The following is a 22,872-nucleotide window of genomic DNA, read 5'->3' on the forward strand; positions in this document are numbered from 1 at the left end:
GAGCTAGAGAGAGAGAGAGAGGGAGAGAGAGAGAGGGAGAGAGAGAGAGAGAGAGAGAGGGTCTTAAAGATCTTAACTCTTCAAATGAGTACTCAAAAGTGAAACGTCAACTTTTATCTACTTGACAATTGATTGAAGGGAATGGCACACATGTATGTAGCTCAAAAGCTTGTAGATTTTGAAACAGTCTGATTCAGATGTCAGCGTTGGAATTGTGTGATCATGTTTCACGATTCAAAAAGGAAATTAATGTGTGATATTATTCATTTCCTTTTCCCCCAGATCCCCAGCAGAGTAGTATCCCTGCTTCTGAAGAGGAGGAGGAGGAGCCGGAGTTGAGCCCCGGTCTCCAGCAGGACCTGGAGCTCCCACACATACCCGGCCAAGTGCTCTGTACTACGGTGAAGGAAGAGGAGCTAGAAGGGCCGGAGGCCGACACAGACGACTTTATCAAACTCACCCTTCCCTATGTTTCGAGTGAATGTGATCACGACAGCAAACCTGCGCTCCCGCAAGGATCCCAAAGCCGCTCTGTGGAGAAGAGCAGGGGAGGACCGTCCCTCATCACCAACACAACTGAGAACATTACAACCCGGTCTGGTGGAGAGAACCATGACACACCCGGGCCGGCCAGCTTATCTCAGGCCTTCTGTGTTGTGACTGTTGAGAGTTTTGAAGACAAGAAGAGTTGTGGATTTCCGCCTGAGACGAACTCTATCAAATCCAAGAAAATGGAGGTGAAGAAAGAACGGAGTGTTGATTGTGAGGAAATCAGCGAGTGCAAAACGCCAGTGGAGACCGTGTCAGGGCCGAGACAACGACACGGGTGCCAAGAATGTGGCAAATGTTTCGGTCGGAGTGCTCAACTTGTCGCTCACATGAGGCAGCACCGAGGGGAGGAGCCGCTCAAGTGCCTGGAGTGTGGCAAGTGTTTTAGGACCGAGCTCGGCCAGGCGTTGCACATGAGGAGGCACACAGGCGAGAAGCCGTACCAGTGCAAAGAATGCGGAAAATGTTTTGTTCGTAATGGCCATTTGTCTCTTCACATGAGGAAGCACACGGGAGAAAAACTCTACAGTTGTCAGGAATGCGGTCTAGATTTAAATCACATGTGTCGACTAATCGATCACATGAGGAGACACAAAGGGGAGAAACCGTTCAAGTGCCAAGAGTGCCTGAAGTGCTTCTATAGACGTGGTGAACTGACGGTGCATATGAGGACCCACTCTGAGGAGAAGCCTTATGAATGCTCCGTCTGTGGAAAGTACTTCAGTTTCCCACAAAGTCTGAGGAGACATTTAAGGACTCACAACCAGAGTGGCTCTGGCCCATGATGGAATATAAAAATGGGAAGGAACAAAAAAAGAATTGTGTATTTATTTTATTTTATAAGTTTGACAATGTTAAAAAATACACCAACAAGACTTGTGTGTGACAAAAGTAATTGAAGATGAACACAATCAAATTAAAAACGTTTCCATTGCGGTCCAGATGGCACAGCAGGTTGGCAGTGTCGGATTAAACTGACAGCATTACAAGAACTGTAGCGTGAGTGGCAGTTTACAAACAATGCAATTCATATTTACAGACACCATATGGCAATGCAATATCATGGAAATTGAGTAGTAGTATGACTGTTTTTCATGATTTATTAATTTGAAATTAAATAAAAAGTAAGAATACATTCTCCCACTTGCCAAGACTGTGTCTCATCTGTCTCTTCTGACTGTGTGTCTCATCTGTCTCTTCTGACTGTGTGTCTCATCTGTCTATTCTGACTGTGTCCCTCTCATCTGTCTATTCTGACTGTGTCCCTCTCATCTGTCTATTCTGACTGTGTCCCTCTCATCTGTCTATTCTGACTGTGTGTCTCTCATCTGTCTATTCTGACTGTGTCCCTCTCATCTGTCTATTCTGACTGTGTCCCTCTCATCTGTCTATTCTGACTGTGTCTCATCTGTCTATTCTGACTGTGTCTCATCTGTCTATTCTGACTGTGTCTCATCTGTCTTCTGACTGGAGGGACGGGGCGCGACTGCGCTGATTATCTCCACAATCACCAAATGAATGAATCAACTAGGCTACGTACATTTCTACGGTCCTCAGGTCCCAGACGAGTGCAGTGTTTCCTGGGGATTTGTTTTGATCACTTGTTGCAAAGCTTTGATCGCTTGACTGCCGCTTCTGTGCAGTGCTATGGTTTACCTACAGATCGACGGGCGCTACATCATTGACCAGGTTTATGCACATATTCCACCATATTCCGATTAAGTAACCAATAAATATGCTGGAATATGTAATATTCTGAATAAGGTGTTTCCATGCGCTGGGAGTCACCAGTATGAGGTGGGGAGGGCGGTGGCTTACATCTTAGAGTGTGAGGGTCTGGGAGGGGTGCAGTACCGTGTCTGGCCAGGGGAGGCAGCAATACGCCACGTCGGCGTCTAGCCTGCCAGAAACCAGAAGAAGAAGACGTCGCGTACGTCATCCACGTGCGCTCACATTCCTCGGAAGCATGGCTGGGATGGTGACAGGTTTCCCCAAACATGGGTTACCCAAACCTAAACATGTTGCTCTGGCAACTTTACAGTCATTGAATGGACTTTTTGCGATTTATAAAAAGCGAGGACCCACATCTGCCGATGTGCTGAACTCACTCAAAGAGGTGCTTCTGAAAGGTAGATCACTCATATGGACCAGCAGCTTGTGGATGTTGAGCTGCTGTTCATTCAACATCATTCATTGTTATTTACCTCTCCATCTATCTATTTACCTCTCCATCTATCTGCAGCGAGATAATCTATGTGAATTGATATTATCGATTACCAGACTCAAGGCTAGTTGCACTTGCCCAGTAGAACCCCGAGGTCCTCCTCCGAGACTCTTTTAATAGCCCCTAGATCCAGACTGAAGACCAAGGGTGGCTGGCCCAAAGCTCTGGAACAGCCTCCCTCCACACATTAGACACACAGAACCTAGGGCTCTTTAAGTCTCAGCTTAAACGCACTTGTTCTCACTGGCTTTTGAGGCCTGATAGCCTACATCCCCTGTCCTGTTTTGTGTCCTGTCCTTTTATTGTTCTGTGATTATGTGCACTTTATTCTGTTGTTTGTTTTAGTTTATTTTATATATTGTACAGCACTTTGGTGCAACTTCGGTTGATTTTAAACGTGCTTTATAAATAAAGTTGACCTTGACCTTGACCTAGAACAACTCAAATTAGCTGACGTTAGCTATTTATTTTTGTCTAAAGGACCAGATGTGCATAATATGGCCGGTGTGACCTTTAATCAATGTTGCTCTACAGCTATCCATACCATTTTACAGTCTGCCTATTTTGGATGTATATGGATGTAATCTTTGCTTCAGAGGCGGGTGTTCAAAACCCCAACCCCCGCAAGAGGAAGAAGCAGGCTCTGAAGATGGGTCATGGAGGAACCCTGGACAGTGCAGCGTCAGGAGTGCTGGGTAAGAGAGCTCCATCCAACCAGGAACAAACAGAGAAAACCACGTCTTTATACAGCTCGGTTTGGCTCTGACATTATAACCATTATTAGGATTTGTGGTCGGACACCGAGCAGAAAAAACAAGACGTTCAAAACCTAGTATGTATCTGGACCGTGAGTATGTACCTAGTATGTATCTGGACCGTGAGTATGTACCTAGTATGTATCTGGACCGTGAGTATGTACCTAGTATGTATCTGGACCGTGAGGCTTCTAGCACAGAGCAGCCGGTTCAAAGAGCGCGCATGCGCAGGTCCCATCAAGACAGGGCATTCTCCCATGGCCTTATGGGAGTGTGTTTGTACCCAAAACCACAAACCCTGAGAGAGAAGCAGCCTGAAGTCACCCTGCCAGAACTTTCTCTCACTGCTGTCTTGCATCTACTGCAGATTTCATGATGCCATTTTGATTAACTGTGTTTTCTGCCTCTTTCAGTCGTTGGTATTGGAAACGGTACGAAGATGCTCAGCACGATGTTGTCTGGCTCAAAGGTACGTGGTCAGTGTTAAAGGAGTAGTAAAGGGAAAATGCATGTTTAGCCCTGTTTTAAGGTTACTTATGATCATATACAATGGTTCAGATCAAAACTTTTGATTAAGTCTGATAATTGCTCTACCACGGTTTTGGTCATACAGTTGATGTGGGTGGGCACCTTTAAAAATCTTTCAAAAACATGTTAAACTCTCAATTTCAAAGGCAAATTATATGTCAGAACGCCAACTAACACCTCGGTGAGTTTCTTGTTTTTGAAATCGAGAGTTTAACATGTTTTTGAATGATTTTTCAAGGTGCCCACCCACATCCATTGTATAACTAAAACGGTGGTAGAGCAATTATCAGACTCTCAAAAGTGCTAGTTTTGTCAACGTTTTGATCTGAACCATTGTATATGATCATAAGTAACCTTAAAACAGGGCTAAACATAGTGTCATATTGTTCTTTTGTTTGTGCAGAAATACAGAGCTGTTGGTGAACTGGGGAAAGCAACAGACACGCTGGACGCCACAGGCAGTGTGGTCCAGGAGAAGAGCCATGGTACGTATGGAGCAGGACCACCTGGGAGTGGACGGGATTGGGATTATTCTGTCTCCAGTTAACACTCTGCTGGTACATGTTGGTATTGTACGTGTTGTCCAGATGCTGAATCTAGTAAACGTTTCAGAATGCAGAAGCTCTCTGTCAGTGATGAATAGTATCATCAAGTTATTACATTTTGAAACGATGGAAAACTACTGAAAAAAGTCTTGAGAACATAGTAGATCTTTTGGTGAATGAAGTTGAGATAGGATGTTATAGGCAGGGTGAACACAGCCATCATGTGGCCCATCCAGGTGTGCTTCATGGGGTTTTAACAGGTATAATAAAGGGCTCATTTCCTCACCTGATGAATACAGACATCTGTCATCTGAGTCTCAGTCTGTTGTGGTTTCTGCTCTAGATCACATCACCAGAGAAGACTTTGAGGAGAAACTGAAGAGCTTCACAGGTGACATCATGCAGGTCCCTCCACTGTGAGTGACACACACACACACACACACACACACACACACACACACACACTCTCTCTCTGGCTCCATGATGAGTAAAGGTGATGTTGATAAATAAATGAAGTGCCCTTTGACCCTGACAGCTACTCTGCGTTGAAGAAGGACGGTAAGCGTCTGTCTGTGCTGCTGAAGCAGGGTCACCAGGTGGAGGCCAAACCAGCCAGACCCGTCAGCGTGAAGTACCTCTCCCTGCTGGAGTTCACGCCCCCTCTCTTCACCCTGGGTCAATCCTCCTTTCTCTCCGTCTTCATCATCAATCATGTGCTCATCACACTGTATAGATTGATTATTACTAGGCTAGCAGTGTTGGGCAAGTTACTGAAAATTAGTACGTAGTTACATTTGCTAGTAAACCTATTGACTTTTTTCAATATTTCAACTGGGATTTTTCAATGGGGGAAATGAACACAGCTAAAAACTACAGGTTTTCAGCTTAATGTTGATGCAAAGGCCTCAGAGATGATAGAACAGTCAACTTAGCCCGCTGCATGCTGTAGGCACCGCGGGCGCATACAGAATATAGTCACTAGTGATCACTTTTGAATAATGTGTAGTAGCCTAAATGAAGTGAATAGTGAAAGTAAAGTCCTATTTTGCAAAAACAATGGGCATTTTTAACTTGTGTCCATCCACAATGATATGAATCAACTAGAAATGGGGCTCACAGAGCAAAGACCTCCGCCCCTGAATGCATTTCGTGGCTTTGTGCCAAAATTGAATGGGTTCTAGATTGTCCCATGCTACACCCCTCCACTGAGTTTCATGAAAAGCACTTGGGTAGTTTTTGTGTAATCCTAGTCAAATGAATGGAGGTGAATGTCTGCCAGGCCCGTGTTTGGGCAGCTCCTGGATCCTCCCTGAGCTTTGGATCCACTCTCAAATTTAACGAGTTCTAGGTTGGACCATGCTACACCCTTCCACGAGTTTCGTGAAAATCGGTCCACTAGTTTTTGTATTATCCTGCTAACAAACAAACAAACACGCACAAACAAACGCACACACGCCACCGAAAACATGACCTCTCACCCTGCGCTGTCCGGAGGTCATAGCTGATGCAGCTTCTTGGCGACGTGTCCGTTCGTAGCAACTCCAGACAGCTGTCAGCCGTGATGGCTGGGGATTGTTGATGCATTGCGCACGGACGTTGACGTTAGATCATAAACAGGAAATGTAGGCTATTTGTCCATTGCACAAAAGTAACGAGCTCATTTAAATGTCAGTAACTGTGTTATTTTAATTCGAAAAGTAATTGGTTACTGTACATTACTAGTTAAAAAGTAGTGGAGTTATTGTAACACAACACCCAACATGGCAGGCTAGTCACTGATGAGGAGCTGTGTGTTTTGTGCTGGTACAGATGTCGAATGTGGAGGTGGATTTTACATCAGGAGCTTGGTGGACGACCTTGGAAAAGGTTTGAACTTGAACATTTGATTGTCATTGGATCTGCAGACGTTATAATATATGTTGGTAATGTCTCATTATCTCTCTCTTCCTCCCTCTCTGTTTCTCTCGTCTGTCTCGCTCGCTCTCTCCCCCTCTCCTTCTCCCCCTCTCCCTTCCTCCCTCTCCTCCCCCCTGTCCAGCGCTGTCGTCCTGCGCCCATGTGAAGGAGCTGACCCGGACCAAGCAGGGTCAGTTCACACTGGACCAGGCGCTACGGGAGGACCAGTGGACCCTACAGCACATCCTGGAGGTCATGCAGCCTTGCCCCGAGGTCAACCAATCAGAGCAGCCCTGTCCAGTGGTCAACCAATCAGAGCAGCCCTGTCCAGCGGTCAACCAATCAGAGCAGCCCTGTCCAGAGGTTAACGGGGGTGACGTTGGCAGAGAGGAGAAGGGGAATTCCTAATCTGTCCATCCCCTCTCTCCAGATGATGCAGTCAGAGGGAGTGGGACAGGAGGCAGTGACCCCCCTGGCCCCCTGGCCCTCCTGCTGGAGTCACTGGACCACTGTAGCCCCCCTGGGTTGAGCCCCCTGTGCATGTGGAACTGGAGAGGTTGGAGGAAGGGCCAGAGTCTGAGCAGCCAGGAGGCTGTAGTCATGTAGTCTGTCTCTCACCTCACATGCAGTCCTGAACTGTTCATAGTCGGGACGGATTCCATCTGGATTCCTTATTTCTTCATCATTTTGTAATGATTTTGTTCATCATTTCCTAATGATTTTTGTTATATGAGTAAGAGACAAATGTATTGTTTGTTTGAGTGTATTTATTTTTTCATAAAACCATCAAATTATATATTGCTCCCATTCCTTTCTTTTTGTTTGTACTTTTTGGAGTTTCCCTTGTTTCTACTGGACCAGACACACAATCTGGCACAGATGTGTTTTCAACCACTACAGGAAACACTAACCTGTTTAACCTTTGACCCTAACCCTGACTACTACAGGACACACTAACCTGTTTAACCTTTGACCCTAACCCTGACTACTACAGGAAACACTAACCTGTTTAACCTTTGACCCTAACCCTGACTACTACAGGACACACTAACCTGTTTAACCTTTGACCCTAACCCTGACTACTACAGGACACACTAACCTGTTTAACCTTGGACCCTAACCCTGACTACTACAGGACACACTAACCTGTTTAACCTTTGACCCTAACCCTGACTACTACAGGAAACACTAACCGGTTTAACCTTTGACCCTAACCCTGACTACTACAGGAAACACTAACCTGTTTAACCTTTGACCCTAAGCCAGGACTGCCCTCACTATGACCATGATGATCTCTGGAAGAATCTGACCCAGGTTTGTGACTGACTGACCTGCCAGGACATAGCAGGCTCGTGTTGATGTTCCACTATGGCTGTGAATGTGAAGCATATGTATGTATGGTAAATGGTACATGACTGCACTTAGATAGTGCTTTTATCCAAAGTGCTTTACAATGGCCTCTCCCATTCACACACCAATGGCCTCTCCCATTCACACACCAATGGCCTCTCCCATTCACACACCAATGGCCTCTCCCATTCACACACCAATGGCCTCTCCCATTCACACACCAATGGCCTCTCCCATTCACACACCAATGGCGACCAGCTGCCATCAAGGTGCTAGTCTAATCATTGGGAGCAATTAGGTGTTCAGTGTCTTGCTCAAGGACACTTCAACGCGTATATATATTGTGGCATCCTCCTGCCCGCCGGGCGGCACAAGTCTGCCATAGACGCACCGAGAGTTTAACATGTTTTTGAATGATTTTCAAGGTGCCCACCCACATCCATTATAACCTAAACGGTGGTAGAGCAATTATCAACTTTCTCAAAAGTGCTAGTTTTGTCAACGTTTTGATCTGAACCATTGTATATGATCATAAGTAACCTTAAAACAGGGCTAAACATGATTTTTCCCTTTACTACTCCTTTAAAGTTGCCGCTGTTGCGTTGGAGACGTATACAATGACGAGACGTGGCTCTGGTCGGTGGAAAGGCAAACAGGTTTGCGGAAGGTTCGCAAGTTGAACCAGTTGAACCAGTTGAACCGGCACCAGCACCGGCCCAGAACCAGAACCAGGTTCGGATTGATGGAAAAGGGTAGAATGGAGTGACCCTATCCAGTTCTATTAATACATCAATCAGTATCTGAGACACTGGTATGAGTGCCTTTTATAAGTCGTTTTTTGAATACTGTAATCTTTTATTTGTGTCATTTTAATGTTGTATGTTCTTTGAATGGGCCTGTGCCCGCAATAAAGTTTATATATACAGTATTCATTTTACCTTTCAGAATTGCGTGTTATGCTAATTAGTTGATTACGTCATCTAGCTACTTTTGAGAGAGCCGCCAGCTTCCCTTCCAGGATCTAAGTAGATTTATTATTGATAATATTGACCCTGATTTCACTCTATGTCTAGAGAATGTTTTGTTTGGTTTCATTAAAGATATTGGCAGTAAAACCAAAGAATATTATATTATTAACCTAGTTCTTTGAGCAAAATTTCACATTCACAAATCCAAATTTACTAACTCTAAACCCCTGTTCAAAATTCTAGAAAATGAAACCAAACAATACATAAAGACAATTTTTTCCTCCAATAAGAAGGCTACGAAGACAGTGAGTTTGTGCACCTGCTTTGATTTGTTTGTGTGAAAGGCTTGATATATGTACCCTGGCTCTTGTATTATTTTTTTATTTGTTTTATTTCATTCTTTGTATTGATTGATTGTTGCTAATTTGTATTGTTTTGTACTGTACATTTTGTACTGTTTTGTACCTTGATTAATAAAGATTTATAAAAAAATAAAATAAAAAAGACAGCTTCCGTTCCAGAGGAGTTCACAACACCGGAAGCGTCCTGGAGCTAGAAGGGAAGCATGTCTGGATCTGGATCTATTAAGGGAAGCATGTCTGGATCTGGATCTATTAAGGGAAGCATGTCTGGATCTGGATCTATTAAGGGAAGCATGTCTGGATCTGAGGCAGGACCGTCCGCACCTCAACATGCTTCTCTGGAAACTTTACGGTCATTGAATGGAATTTTTGCGATTTATAAAAAGCCAGGACCCACATCTGCAGCGGTGCTGAGCTCTCTCAAACAAGCGCTCCTGAAAGGTAGGAAGATGTTGATGCTGTTCATTCAACACCATGCCTCGATATAGTATCGAGATAATGCATGTGGATTGAAAGATGAAAGCCTTTTCTCCTAAGTCGCTACAGTTTGTAGTCCCCCACCTTTCAAATAAAAGGTACATTTGTACACTTAAATGTTTTATATCCACAGCGCATCGACTGTCTTCTTCTACCGGCGAATCGGCGCTCTCCGCTTTGTTTAGCCTACTCACTGCTGCCGCCCATGTCGGGGATGATGCATTACATCTTAAAGTCTCTCAACACCATTTAAGATGTAATGCATCATCCCCGACATGGGCGGCAGCAGAGAGGACCAGGTCTAGAGCCACTACCATCTTACAGTCTGCCTAGTTTGAATGTACATGAATTTAATCTTTGCTTCAGATGCGGGTGTTCAAAACCCCAACCCCCGCAAAAGGAAGAAGCAGGCTCTGAAGATGGGTCATGGAGGAACCCTGGACAGTGCAGCGTGCGGAGTGCTGGGTAAGAGAGCTCCATCCAGCCAGGGAACAAACAGCGAAAACTACAGCGCGGTTTGGCTCTGACATTATAACAATCAGGGTTGCCAAGTTTGACCAAAAGCTTGGAGTTAGATTTAAAGGACAATGCTCGTTTTTGACAACCTGGACCTTACTTACGACATATCATAAGACGTTTGACTCACCGAGATCACTTTGGTGTAGTTCGGAGGCATGTAGAAGAAATTTAAAATCCAGCGCGAGCCAGTATATCCATGTAATGGCGGTGGTCGGGGCACTTAGAATGCAGTTTCTAAAAATCTATTTTCTGCCGCGAAACTGTTGTTTTCATCAATCTGTCTTGATGAATCGCTAGTTGTGCTTACATAGAGCATAGGCCTGTTGTGGTTTTCACATGCCATGATCTTTAGAAACGTCTTTCGAAACGAAATAGCTTCCTCACTTGCTCCAGCACGCATTCGCACAGCGCGCAATCGTTGCTCCAGCACGCTGTGCGCATGCGTGCTGGAGCAAGTGAGGAAGCTATTTCGTGTCTAAAGACGTTTCTAAAGATCATATTACAGAGGCATGTGAAATACCACTACAGGCCTATGCTCTCTATGTAAGCACAACTAGCGATTCATCAAGACAGATTGATGAAAACAACCGTTTCGCGGCAGAAAATAGATTTTTAGAAACTGCATTCTCGGTGCCCCGACCACTGCCATTACATGGATATACTGGCTCGCGCTGGATTTTAAATTTCTTCTACATGCCTCCGAACTACACCAGTGATCTCGGTGAGTCAAACGTCTTATGATATGTCGTAAATAAGGTCCAGGTTGTCAAAAACGAGCATTGTCCTTTAATTTTAGATTAGGGGGTGGGGGGGTGCTAACTGAGATTTTTTATTTTTGACTTGGCAACCCTTTGAAAAATGATTGAGGTGATTAGGCTACAGGGCATGCAGCTCACAGACAGATTCTTCCATCAGCGGTCAACTCGCGCACGCTAGACTTCACACAGCAGCTGAATCCCAAATCGCGCACTTAGGTGAAAGTGCAGAGCGCTCGCGGCCTTGTGGCCTTACATGCGCGTTCCCGCCAAGTCCACAAGGGCTCAGGGTCCCAAAACGGAATTGCTAGGTCCACAAGTGCGCCACTGCCGCCATTTGCGCATTTTAACCGCACTTACCGAAAGTCCGCAATTTCGCGGACTTAGGAGCAGAAAATACCCACAGTCCACCGCATCTCATGTGACACAGTGCTTGAGTGCATCCGAGTCATGATCCGAGTGCATCACACATAAATGATGACATTTGCCGATAACACAACATTTATCTTGAAATCCACATGCTGCAAACATATCCCACCCCAACATAAATTTTAAATCATTATTAATTTAAAACAGACGTCAATTTGCAGAGCCGAGCGGAAATGAGGAGGGCGTCAGAGCAGCCTCTGCGTGGAGGGACGCGGCAGCCAATGAAAACGAAGTGGGAGGGGCATTGAGCTAAACTGGCTTGGGAATCGTTGGCACGCCGCTGGAAGTGCTGTCCCAGTTAATTCACGGCCCTGCACCCTCTGGCCCTTCCAGCTGACGTCAATTAAGTGCTCAGGCCGCAAGGGTGGTTTGCGCACTCAGATTGGGATTCAGCTATCCTCTTCTATAGCTCCATGCTGCACACCGACACAACAACCAATAGGCATGCAGCAACCAACACGCGAGCAGAAACTATCTCAAAGGAATTTCAAACTAAAAGTCCTGCAAAACAATTTTGTGGATTCATTAATCTGCATGAGAAATGTGAAGTGTGGCGTGTGAGAGTGTGAATTAGTTGAAATGCGTGTGTCTCACGGCCAATGCGTGAGACTTAGCAACACTGTAACAATTATTCGGATTTGTGATTGCTGGTCGAACACCAGAGCACAAAAAACGAAAAAAAACAACAACCATAAAACTGTCAAAACCTAGTATATGGCTGGATCATGTAGGTGTGCAAAATTGGCCAATTTGCATATATCTGCATCCGGCCGACCAATGTACCTTCATCACTCAGTCACAGACATTCGCTGCTGTTGTGGTCCAGCCAAGAAGCTCGGAGCTCAGGCTTCTCTCACAGAGGCCTCGCCTGGTTTGAAGCGTGCAAGATGGCCATGGCCTTATGGGAGTGTGTTTGTACCCAAACCCACAAACCCTGAGAGAGAAGCAGACTGAAATCACCCTGCCAGAACTTTCTCTCACTGCTGTCTTGTAGCTACTGCAGATTTCATGATACCATTTTGATTAACTGTGTTTTCTGCCTCTTTCAGTCGTTGGTATTGGAATAGGTACGAAGATGCTCAGGACCATGTTAGCTGGCCCAAAGGTACGTGGTCAGTGTTAAAACCTTCTCCTCTGATGTTTGTGATATAGCTGGCACTGGCTCTGGTATAGCTGGTCCTGACTCTTGTATAGCTGGTACTGGTTCTGGTATAGCTGGTTCTGGTATAGCTGGTACTGGTTCTGGTATAGCTGGTTCTGGTATAGCTGGTACTGGTATAGCTGGTACTGATATAGCTGGTTCTGGTATAGCTGGTTCTGGTATAGCTGGTACTGGTTCTGGTATAGCTGGTACTGGTATAGCTGGTTCTGGTATAGCTGGTACTGATATAGCTGGTTCTGGTATAGCTGGTTCTGGTATAGCTGGTACTGGTTCTGGTATAGCTGGTACTGGTATAGCTGGTACTGATATAGCTGGTTCTGGTATAGCTGGTACTGATATAGCTGGTACTGGTATAGCTGGTTCTGGTATAGCTGGTACTGGTATAGCTGGTTCTCTAGTGTCATATTGTTCTTTGGTTTGTGCAGGAATACAGAGCTGTTTGTGAACTGGGGAAAGCAACAGACACGCTGGACGCCACAGGCAGTGTGGTCCAGGAGAAGAGCCATGGTACGTATGGAGCAGGACCACCTGTGAGTGGACGGGATTGGGATTATTCTGTCTCCAGCTGGGTCTTTGAAATCGAGAGTTTAACATGTTTTTGAAAGATTTTTCAAGGTGCCCACCCACATCCATTGTATGACCAAAACGGTGGTAGAGCAATTATCAGACTTTCTCAAAAGTGCTAGTTTTGATCTGAACCATTGTATATGATCATAAGTAACCTTAAAACAGGGCTAAACATGCATTTTCCCTTTACTACTCCTTTAACTGTGTCAAACTGATTGTGGCACTAGGGATGCGCATCGAAAACCGGTTCTTGTTGAGAACCGGTTCCCAGTGAATCGATTCCTTGGAATCGTTGGCCAAAATCCTGAACGATTCCGCTATTGATTCCTGTCGTTGCTGCGCATGCGCGATGACGTTGCACGCACGATGCGTTGTTTAGTTTTATTAGACCGCGGTAGAAGACGCCAGCAACATGTCGTCTACGCATAAACGTTTGAAAGTGTGGTTACATTTCCCGCGACAAGATGACAACACGGCCACACAATGCTTGCAAAAAACGTTTATCATCAAAGGGGGAAAATAGTACAAATATGCAAACACAAAGGTCCGGGGTTCAAGCACCAGTGTGGGAGAATTTTTTTCGTCACTGGATGTAATAGAAGCTGTAAAAATATGGTTACCTGGTGGTGCTATTGAATGTATGTGCAGTAATTGAACATATGAAATACTAAATGTGAAATTATATCTACAGTATAGGTGTCTCGGTAATTACCTATTATATATTAGGCTATACTTTGCATGTATTTACCAGATACATTTTTAGTTATTGGGGGACTATGAAAGGAAGGGTTACCTAAAAAATGTTCAGAATAAATTAATTTAGCAATAGAAATCCATAAGCCTAGGGTCAAAGGGCCTAGGATATAGACAATAAACTACCGGTGGAATGGTGGTGGAGCAATAGCGGGAGCATTTCGGATTACTAGCGGACCGCTGTCCCTGACGTCAATAATCCACCAGAGGTCCGCTTGCCTTTCAATGTGCAAATGGACAGGAACCCGCCAGCAGCCGGAGGTCCGCCAGCTCGTCCATCAGGGACCCGCTGTAGGTCCGCTAGGCTTGTGCTATCTGTGTTTATCCCTTACCTTTGTCCAGAAACAGAAGTTGAACCAATTGCAGCAAAATGGCTAACATTACAGGAATCATCAGTGTAACTGCTTTAGCCACTGACTGCTACCATTAATGTTATGGAAGCTGCTGCTAGTTGTTCTGTAGTGTACTGTAGTGAGTTCATGAGCTAACTGGCTATCCTGCTCTTATTGTGCTGGATTAGCATTGGAAGCATTTGAACTGATGTGTCCAGGCGACAAGACCTATCTTAATTTATCAGACATTATTTAATGTCAGTTTTTTTTATCACTCAACGTGGTAAATACACACATTAAAAACTCTTAACAGAATAGTTTTGTAGTTGTATTTGGGGGTTATTTTGTGACATTTGGAAAGTAGGCTAATCGGCCTAACATGTTACCAGTGAATGCCGCTAAGCTAGGCTAATCGGTCCAGGTCTCGCCCTTCATATTGCACACAGAGTTGAAAATGCTTAATACTGCTTGTCTAACCCCAGGGAAGATGCTTCATACTGCTTGTCTCACCCCAGGGAAGATGCTTCATACTGCTTGTCTCACCCCAGGGAAGATGCTTCATACTGCTTGTCTCACCCCAGGGAAGATGCTTCATACTGCTTGTCTAACCCCAGGGAAGATGGAAAACAAGCGTCTTTCCCAAAATGTTGGCCATGTCCTTTAAATTGTGTTTTGTCAAAAATGCTCTCCGCAAACATGCAAGTCTGATCTACAGTATGGAGCATGTGATAGATGAGAGATTTTTTATATGTAAAATGTGTGCAATGTGTGTGCCGTTGAGGTATGAGAGGGGTCAGAGGTCGTGTGCAAGTGGTCCAGTCAGTGGGGGTGGCGGCACGAGGCTGGTTAATGAATCTGATGGCCGTGAGAACACAGTTGTTGTTGAATGAAGTTGAGATAGGATGTTATAGGCAGGGTGAACACAGCCATCATGTGGCCCACCCAGGTGTGCTTCATGGGGTTTTAACAGGTATAATAAAGGGTTCATTTCCTCACCTGATGAATACAGACATCTGTCATCTGAGTCTCAGTCTGTTCTGGTTGATGCTCTAGATCACATCACCAGAGAAGACTTTGAGGAGAAACTGAAGAGCTTCACAGGTGACATCATGCAGGTCCCTCCACTGTGAGTGACACACACACACACACACACACACACACACACACTCTCTCTCTCTGGCTCCATGATGAGTAAAGGTGATGTTGATAAATAAATGAAGTGCCCTTTGACCCTGACAGCTACTCTGCGTTGAAGAAGGACGGTAAGCGTCTGTCTGTGCTGCTGAAGCAGGGTCACCAGGTGGAGTCCAAACCAGCCAGACCCGTCAGCGTGAAGTACCTCTCCCTGCTGGAGTTCACGCCCCCTCTCTTCACCCTGGGTCAATCCTCCTTTCTCTCCGTCTTCATAATCAATCATGTGCTTATCACTGTTACGTAAACACAAAAAAACACAAGACTACCAAATACTCAGTCAAACAACTCGGCTGAAAAAAAACTGACGTCCGGATCCCGGACGAGCCCCCAAAATGTTACTTGCCTTGGCTCCACCCAGGGGGGCGAAAGGGAGTAACACACTAACGGTGAACCGGGGAGCCAAGAGACAAGGAGCGGTTTGAATAACCAAGATTTTTAATATAGCTAATCAATTAACAAAATGAGCAATGAAACCACACACATTAAACAATGCCAGGCTAGTCACCGATGAAGAGTTGTGTGTTTTGTGCTGGTACAGATATCGAATGTGGAGGTGGATGAAGAGTTGTGTGTTTGTGCTGGTACAGATATCGAATGTGGAGGTGGATGTCACGTCAGGAGTTTGGTCGACGACCTTGGAAAAGGTTTGAACTTGAACATTTGATTGTCATTGGATCTTGAAAACCCTGCTGCAGACGTTATAATATATGTTGGTAATGTCTCATTATCTCTCTTCCTCTCTCTCTGTTTCTCGTCTCTCTCTCCCCCTCTCCCTCTCCCCCTCTCCCTCTCCCCCTCTCCTCCCCCCTGTCCAGCGCTGTCGTCCTGCGCCCATGTGAAGGAGCTGACCCGGACCGCGCAGGGTCCGTTCACCCTGGACCATGCGCTACGGGAGGACCAGTGGACCCTACAGCACATCCTGGACGTCATGCAGCCTTGCCCCGAGGTCAACCAATCAGAGCAGCCCTGTCCAAATAGACGGGTTCAATCATCAAAAAAATGGCAAAAAAAGCCAAAATATTATTAATTTATGGCATATATGATTTATAGGGGTTTTGAGAGGTGCTTGATGCTCAGTGCAAAAATAGCCGATAATGCCTCAAAATTGAGAAATCAAAGATTGGCTAAACTTGAATGAAATGTGCTTTTGTAGGTCATTTCAGGTCAGGTTTATATGTGGGGAATCCAATGCCATATTCTTTTTTGAGATCACGTGAAGAAACTGCTTGTAATGTATTGCGAAAATGGCTGTTTTAATGATGAATAATTTGTCAACCAAATAAGATCCAGCAGTATGTTGATCGTCCTACCTGTAGGTGTATAATTTCCTTAGTGTTTTTTTTTTTAAAATGTTTTTGCATACAACAGAGTTGAGTGACCATGACACATTCCGTTTTGAAATAAAATGTTAAGAAACATCTTATTTCATCATATTTATTGCAAAAATGTTTTTTTTTTTTACTGAAGTATTTTTTAACATATCTGCTGTCAAATGGTTATATGCAGTCCTTCACAGTGTTCCTGCAGGCCGGCCGCCGCCAGGGATTCTGGGCCCCATGAAAAGATATGGCATTGGGCCCACCAGTGGCGTACTGTAGGGTCCACATTGGGAGGATACAATAAGCGGGGGTCTGGGGGTCCTCCCCCAAGAAATGTTGAGGTCACACCGAATTTCCTGCATTCTGGTGAATTTTTCAACCATTTTTGCAATAAATATTTCCAGAAGTTTCTTCACCTTTTATTTCAAAACTGAATGTGTCATTGTTTCCCTATACAATATATGAAAACACACAACGGAGTCGCCCATTAACCCCAGAGGCAAACAAGGGCACAGTAAACATGTTGTCCCCCACCCATGATGCATATTCCTTTGTGGCAATGATGGAGTGGAAATATGGAATTTCCATCCATCCATCCATCTTCATCTGCTTATCCGGGGTCGGGTCACGGAGGCAGCAGTTCCAGCAGGGGGCCCCAGACATCCCTGTCCCTGGCAGCATCAACCAGCTCTGCCTGGGGAATCTTTAGCCGCTCCCAGGCCAGTGCGGAAACGTAGTCCCGCCAGAGGCGCCCATGAGGCATCCTCACTAGATGCCCGAACCACCTCAACTGATGGAATTTCTTTTGGAATTAATATGATACACTAGTAATCTATGAGACCCCTAACATGTAAAACAATAAGTAAACAAGCCAGGAATCTTTTTTATCTAAACTCTTCGGCTGTCGCAGAGTGGGGGACAATTATACACCTACAGGTAGGATGATCAACATGCTGCTAGATCGTATTTGGTTGACATATTATTCATCACTAAAGACAGCCATTTTCGCAGTTTCCTCACATGTGATCGCAAATCAGAATATGGCATTGGCAGGTCTGCCAAGTTTGACCAAGAGTTTGGAGTGAAATGACTCAAGCAGTTGTTGAGCCCCCTTGCATGTGGAACTGGAGAGGTTGGAGGAAGGGCCAGAGTCTGAGCAGCCAGGAGGCTGTAGTCATGTAGCCTGTCTCACACCTCACATGCAGTCCTGAACTGTTCATAGTCGGGACGGATTACATCTGGATTCCTTATTTCTTCATCATTTTTTAATGCTTTTGTTCATCATTTCCTAATGATTTTTGTTATATGAGTAAGTGTGCTGCCTTTCATTAGAAACGCATTTTAGAAATAGTTGAGTTGATTATTTTAGGTGTTTAGTGCCACCTAGTGGATAGTTTGGTACCTAGAGTATTTGCAGGAATTCTGCACATTTCTTCAGTTGAGAACGAGTCACGCAGCAGAGCTCATGTGTCGCAGCGTTATTTTCTTGTTACGCTTCTGCCTTGGATACTATTTGTCTGTAAGTACACGAATCCTGTAGATAAGTAGTCTAATGTTTACCTTTTTGTAGAAAACGTGCGTTTGAGCCATTTTCTCTGTAAGAAACAATGTTTGTTTGAACATGCTCTAGCTACGCTAGCCAGCCTTTTGATGCTAGCTGATTTAGTAGACCAGGCTAACAGTTTATCATTAGTTTGTTGCTAGTCACAGTTGTATGCATGTATGTTGTATGTATTGGTATAGACATAATTTAGTTGAACATGAGAGAATGTTGTTTAGCCTGTTGAACATACTTTTTCCTGAAGATTACTTTCATGTGGATTTGACTATAGATATGGCAAATTTGATTGTATTTTGTAATTGGATTTCTCAGTGAGATTAACAACATTTCAATTGTGTAATCAGTGTGTTCGCATATCAGTAATTGTGTTTGTGTACTAATGAATGTGTATTTGATTTCTGTATTGTATTTCAGTTTTACAACGAGACTCTTTCATTAAACTACAAGAAAAGTCAAGCCTTGTGATTGGGAGATGTCAAGTTGTTAGCTACCTGTCTAGCTCTGCATAGTAACGCGCTGCCAGGGCAGTACAGTAAAAAGACAAGAGCACAGCGGGCTCAGGCACAAGAAGAGAACACTCAGCAAGCATGAGTCTACGGTCAGGAAAAGGATATCTGAAGGATAGTCACTCTGCTACGCAGCCACAAGCAACAGAGCAACAAGCTACTGAAGAACAAAAAGTGGAGGAAAAGGAGCAGCTATTAGAGGAGCATGAGTCTCCTTATGAAGACAATGATATCGAAAATCAGTCTAGGTCATCTCGGCGCTCCAGCAGACGGTCATCATCGTCTTCAGCCGCCAAAGCGCATGCTAAGGCAAAAGCTGCCCATGCTAAACTGGCCTTTGCAGAGAAAGAGGCTGTTTTGATGAAGCAGAAAGCGGACCTAGAGGCCAATCTCTACATACTGCAAAGCCAGAAGGACGCTGCTGCTGCTTCAGCTGAAGCTGCAGCATATGAGGAAGCTGAGGATCTCGAAAGCGGGGAGCAAAGCTATAAATCAATGCCTACGCTACAACCGGCACTCAGCAACATACAACGTACTAGTGAGTACATCCAACAACACTCCCAGCTGTTCATCAAGGAATCTCCATCAAGGGAAAATCCAAGAGAGCCACAAAAGTCATCCAAGAAGCATTTGGAAGTTTTCAGCACTGGACCAGCTAGTCATCAGAGAGTACACAGTCACAAACAGCCTGGTTTCAGAGACACTGAGCCTACAAGACAAGAAATGACAGAAAATAAACCAACAGAGTACTCACCTGAGCCACAAGGGGCACCAGACCTCGCAAGGTACCTCATTCGCCGTGAGATGGTGAGTTCAGGCCTTCTGCAATTTGATGATAGACCTGAAAACTATTGGTCATGGAAAGCATCTTTTGTGAGTGCTACGAAGGATTTGAACCTGTCATATAGAGAGGAGCTGGACCTGATGACAAAATGGCTTGGCTTGGAGTCAGCAGAACAGGCGAAGAGGATTCGCTCAGTATATGTCCTCAATCCCAGAACAGGACTCAACATGGTTTGGCAACGTCTTGAAGAATGCTACGGGGCACCGGAGGTCATTGAACACGCTCTACTCAAGAAGATTGAAGACTTTCCGAAGTTAACCAACAAAGACAATGCCAAGCTACGAGAACTGGGTGACATTCTCCTCGAGCTGGAGGGTGCTAAAGAAGATGGGTATCTTACAGGTCTCTCATATTTGGATACGGCTCGTGGAGTGAATCCAATAGTGGAAAAGCTCCCCCACAACCTCCAGGAGAGATGGATGGCTCATGGATCCCAGTACAAGGAGGACCACAGAGTGGCATTTCCCCCGTTCTCTGTCTTCACCACCTTTGTACGACGTCAAGCAAAGATCAGGAATGATCCATGTTTCACTCTCACCAACTCAAGCAGCCATGCCCTGTCCAAAACAGAGAAACATGTCAAGAACAGCTACAGAGCCTCTGTAAGTGTGCACAAAACAGAGGTCTCACCAGAATCCCGAGACAACCAACCTGGTCCTGCTGGGAAGAAAGTGGATGACCCCGATCGTCAATGTCCAATACACAACAAGCCACACCCACTCAAGAAGTGCCGAAGCTTCAGAGGCAAGTCTATAGAAGAGCGAAAATCATACCTGAAAGAGAACCGCATATGCTACAGATGTTGTGGGTCGACTCGGCATGTAGCAAAAGACTGCAAAGCGACAATCAAGTGCCTTGAGTGCAACAGTGAAAGACACATCACAGCCCTGCATCCAGGCCCTTTTTCTTGGACCACAGAAAGTGTTATGGTTGACAAAGAGGAGAGTCAGGAACAAAGCGAGAATGCGTCTTCAGTCACCTCAAAGTGTACAGAGGTCTGTGGGAATGCAGATGCTCCACGCTCATGTGCCAAAATCTGTTTGGTCAAGGCATATCCTGCAAGCAGGAAGGAGAAAGCGATCAGGATGTATGCAGTGCTTGATGAACAAAGCAACAAATCGCTCGCGAAGACAGAGTTCTTCAATCTCTTTGAAGTCCAGGCAAGCTCCACTCCATACACACTGAAAACGTGTGCAGGAAAGATGGAGACTTCAGGAAGGAGAGCTGTTAACTTCATGATAGAGTCTATGGATGGAAAACTGCAGCTTCCGCTTCCCACCTTGATTGAGTGTGACATGATGCCAGATGATCGAACAGAGATTCCCTCCCAAGAGGTTGCACGCCATCACCCTCACCTACTGCCAATTGCTGACAAGATCGCAGCTGTAGACCCAGATGCTCCAATCCTCCTGCTCTTAGGAAGAGACATCTTAAGGGTGCACAAGGTGCGTGAGCAAATCAACGGGCCTCACAATGCTCCGTATGCGCAGCGGCTTGATTTGGGATGGGTCATAGTTGGTGAAGCCTGTTTGGGAACGGTTCACAAACCTGCAGAGGTCAATGTCTACAAAGCAAACGTGCTGCACAACGGTCGCACATCCTTCCTCAGCCCATGTGCAAACAGTATCCTGGTGAAAGAAGACTATGGTGGCACGACACAGCAACATAGGTCAGTCTCTTCTGCTTTTGAGGAGGACACTGCCCCCACTGTGAGTACAGATAACTTGGGATGCTCTGTTTTTGAAAAGTCTAAGGATGATGACAAACCAGCACTCTCCATGGAGGACAAAGCCTTCCTGAGCATCATGGATGAACAGGTTTACCAGGATGACAGAAACCACTGGGTGGCACCTTTGCCATTCCGCTCTCCTAGACGCCGCCTTCCTAGTAACAGAGAGCAGGCCATGAAGCGTCTCTGCTCACTGCGGAGAACTCTGGAGAGAAAACCAGAAATGCAGTGTCACTACATCAAGTTCATGCAGAAGATGCTGGATAATGATCAAGCAGAGCCTGCTGCACATCTGGAGGAAGGTAAAGAACACTGGTACCTTCCGACATTTGGTGTTTATCACCCACAGAAGCCCGACCAGATCAGGATTGTGTTTGATTCAAGTGCGGAATGTGACGGAGTATCTCTGAATAGTGTGCTCCTTAGCGGCCCAGACTTGAACAACACCTTGTTGGGTGTTCTCCTGCGGTTCCGGAAAGAACCTGTAGCCCTGACAGTAGATGTACAGCAAATGTTTTATTGCTTTGTCGTGCAAGAAGATCATCGAGATTACCTCAGGTATCTCTGGTATGAGGACAACGACATTAGCAAGAATGTGGTGGAGTACAGGATGAAGGTGCACGTTTTCGGAAACAGCCCTTCACCTGCGGTGGCCATTTACTGCATGAGGCGAGCTGCTCAAGAAGGTGAGCGAGAACACGGATCTGATGCAAAGCAGTTTGTAGAGAGACAGTTCTACGTCGACGATGGTCTTGCCTCATTCGCAACTCCTGAGGAAGCCATAGACATCCTGACAAGAACCAGAGAGATGTTGGCAGAGTCCAATGTGTGGCTACACAAGGTAGCATCTAACAGTGAACAAGTGATGGAAGCTTTCCCTGCAGAGGATCGTGCTAAAGACCTGAAGGACTTGGACCTTGGAGTTGATCCTCTTCCTCTTCAGCGTAGCCTGGGGCTCTCCTGGGACCTGGAAACAGACAGCTTCACATTCCAGGTGTCCCAAGAGGAGAAACCATTCACACGGAGAGGTCTCTTGTCCACAGTCAATAGCTTGTACGACCCTCTTGGGTTTGTGGCACCCATAACAATGCAAGGAAAGGCGCTACTCAGGGAACTCTCATCTGACCATAGCGAGTGGGATGCGCCACTCCTCCCAGAAAAAGAAGCTGAATGGAACCTCTGGAAGAACTCTTTGAGGGCTCTCGAAGACCTGCACATCCAGAGGTGCTACATTCCAGTCTCGCTGTCTACCACCCAGAGAAGGGAACTGTGCATTTTTTCAGATGCGTCCACAGTGGCAATAGGAGCTGTGGCCTACTTGAGAGCTGATGACACTGAAGGACAATACCATGTTGGATTTGTCATGGGGAAGTCCAAACTAGCCCCTCGACCTGCTCACACCATTCCACGTCTCGAGCTGTGTGCAGCAGTACTGGCTGTTGAACTGTACGAGCTGATCCGAGATGAGATTGATCTGGATGTGGATTCTGTCAGGTTCTTCACAGACAGCAAGATTGTGCTTGGCTACATCCACAACTCCACAAGACG

At 45.5% G+C, this 22,872-nt stretch overlaps 2 protein-coding genes across 2 annotated transcripts; both read left to right on the forward strand.

The window, feature by feature from the left end:
* The first annotated feature begins 2,642 nt into the window (after window positions 1-2,642).
* Window positions 2,643-7,039, forward strand: LOC311324128 (pseudouridylate synthase TRUB1-like). The gene is made up of 8 exons (XM_084456534.1): window positions 2,643-2,678; window positions 3,370-3,468; window positions 3,942-3,997; window positions 4,460-4,541; window positions 4,945-5,017; window positions 5,137-5,276; window positions 6,411-6,467; window positions 6,640-7,039. The coding sequence occupies exons 2-8, from the start codon at window positions 3,423-3,425 to the stop codon at window positions 6,903-6,905; spliced, it is 720 nt and encodes a 239-aa protein (XP_084312660.1). The 5' UTR covers window positions 2,643-2,678; window positions 3,370-3,422; the 3' UTR covers window positions 6,906-7,039.
* A 2,380-nt stretch (window positions 7,040-9,419) lies between these two features.
* On the forward strand, window positions 9,420-16,632 carry trub1 (TruB pseudouridine (psi) synthase family member 1). Its single transcript, XM_084456533.1, has 8 exons — window positions 9,420-9,618; window positions 10,021-10,119; window positions 12,407-12,462; window positions 12,945-13,026; window positions 15,225-15,297; window positions 15,411-15,550; window positions 15,953-16,009; window positions 16,181-16,632. Exons 1-8 carry the CDS (start codon window positions 9,441-9,443, stop codon window positions 16,390-16,392), a joined length of 897 nt encoding a protein of 298 aa, XP_084312659.1. The 5' UTR covers window positions 9,420-9,440; the 3' UTR covers window positions 16,393-16,632.
* Window positions 16,633-22,872: the final 6,240 nt, after the last annotated feature.

Source organism: Borostomias antarcticus (assembly GCF_949987555.1).
Source record: "Borostomias antarcticus genome assembly, chromosome: 22".
Classification (NCBI taxonomy): domain Eukaryota; kingdom Metazoa; phylum Chordata; class Actinopteri; order Stomiiformes; family Stomiidae; genus Borostomias; species Borostomias antarcticus.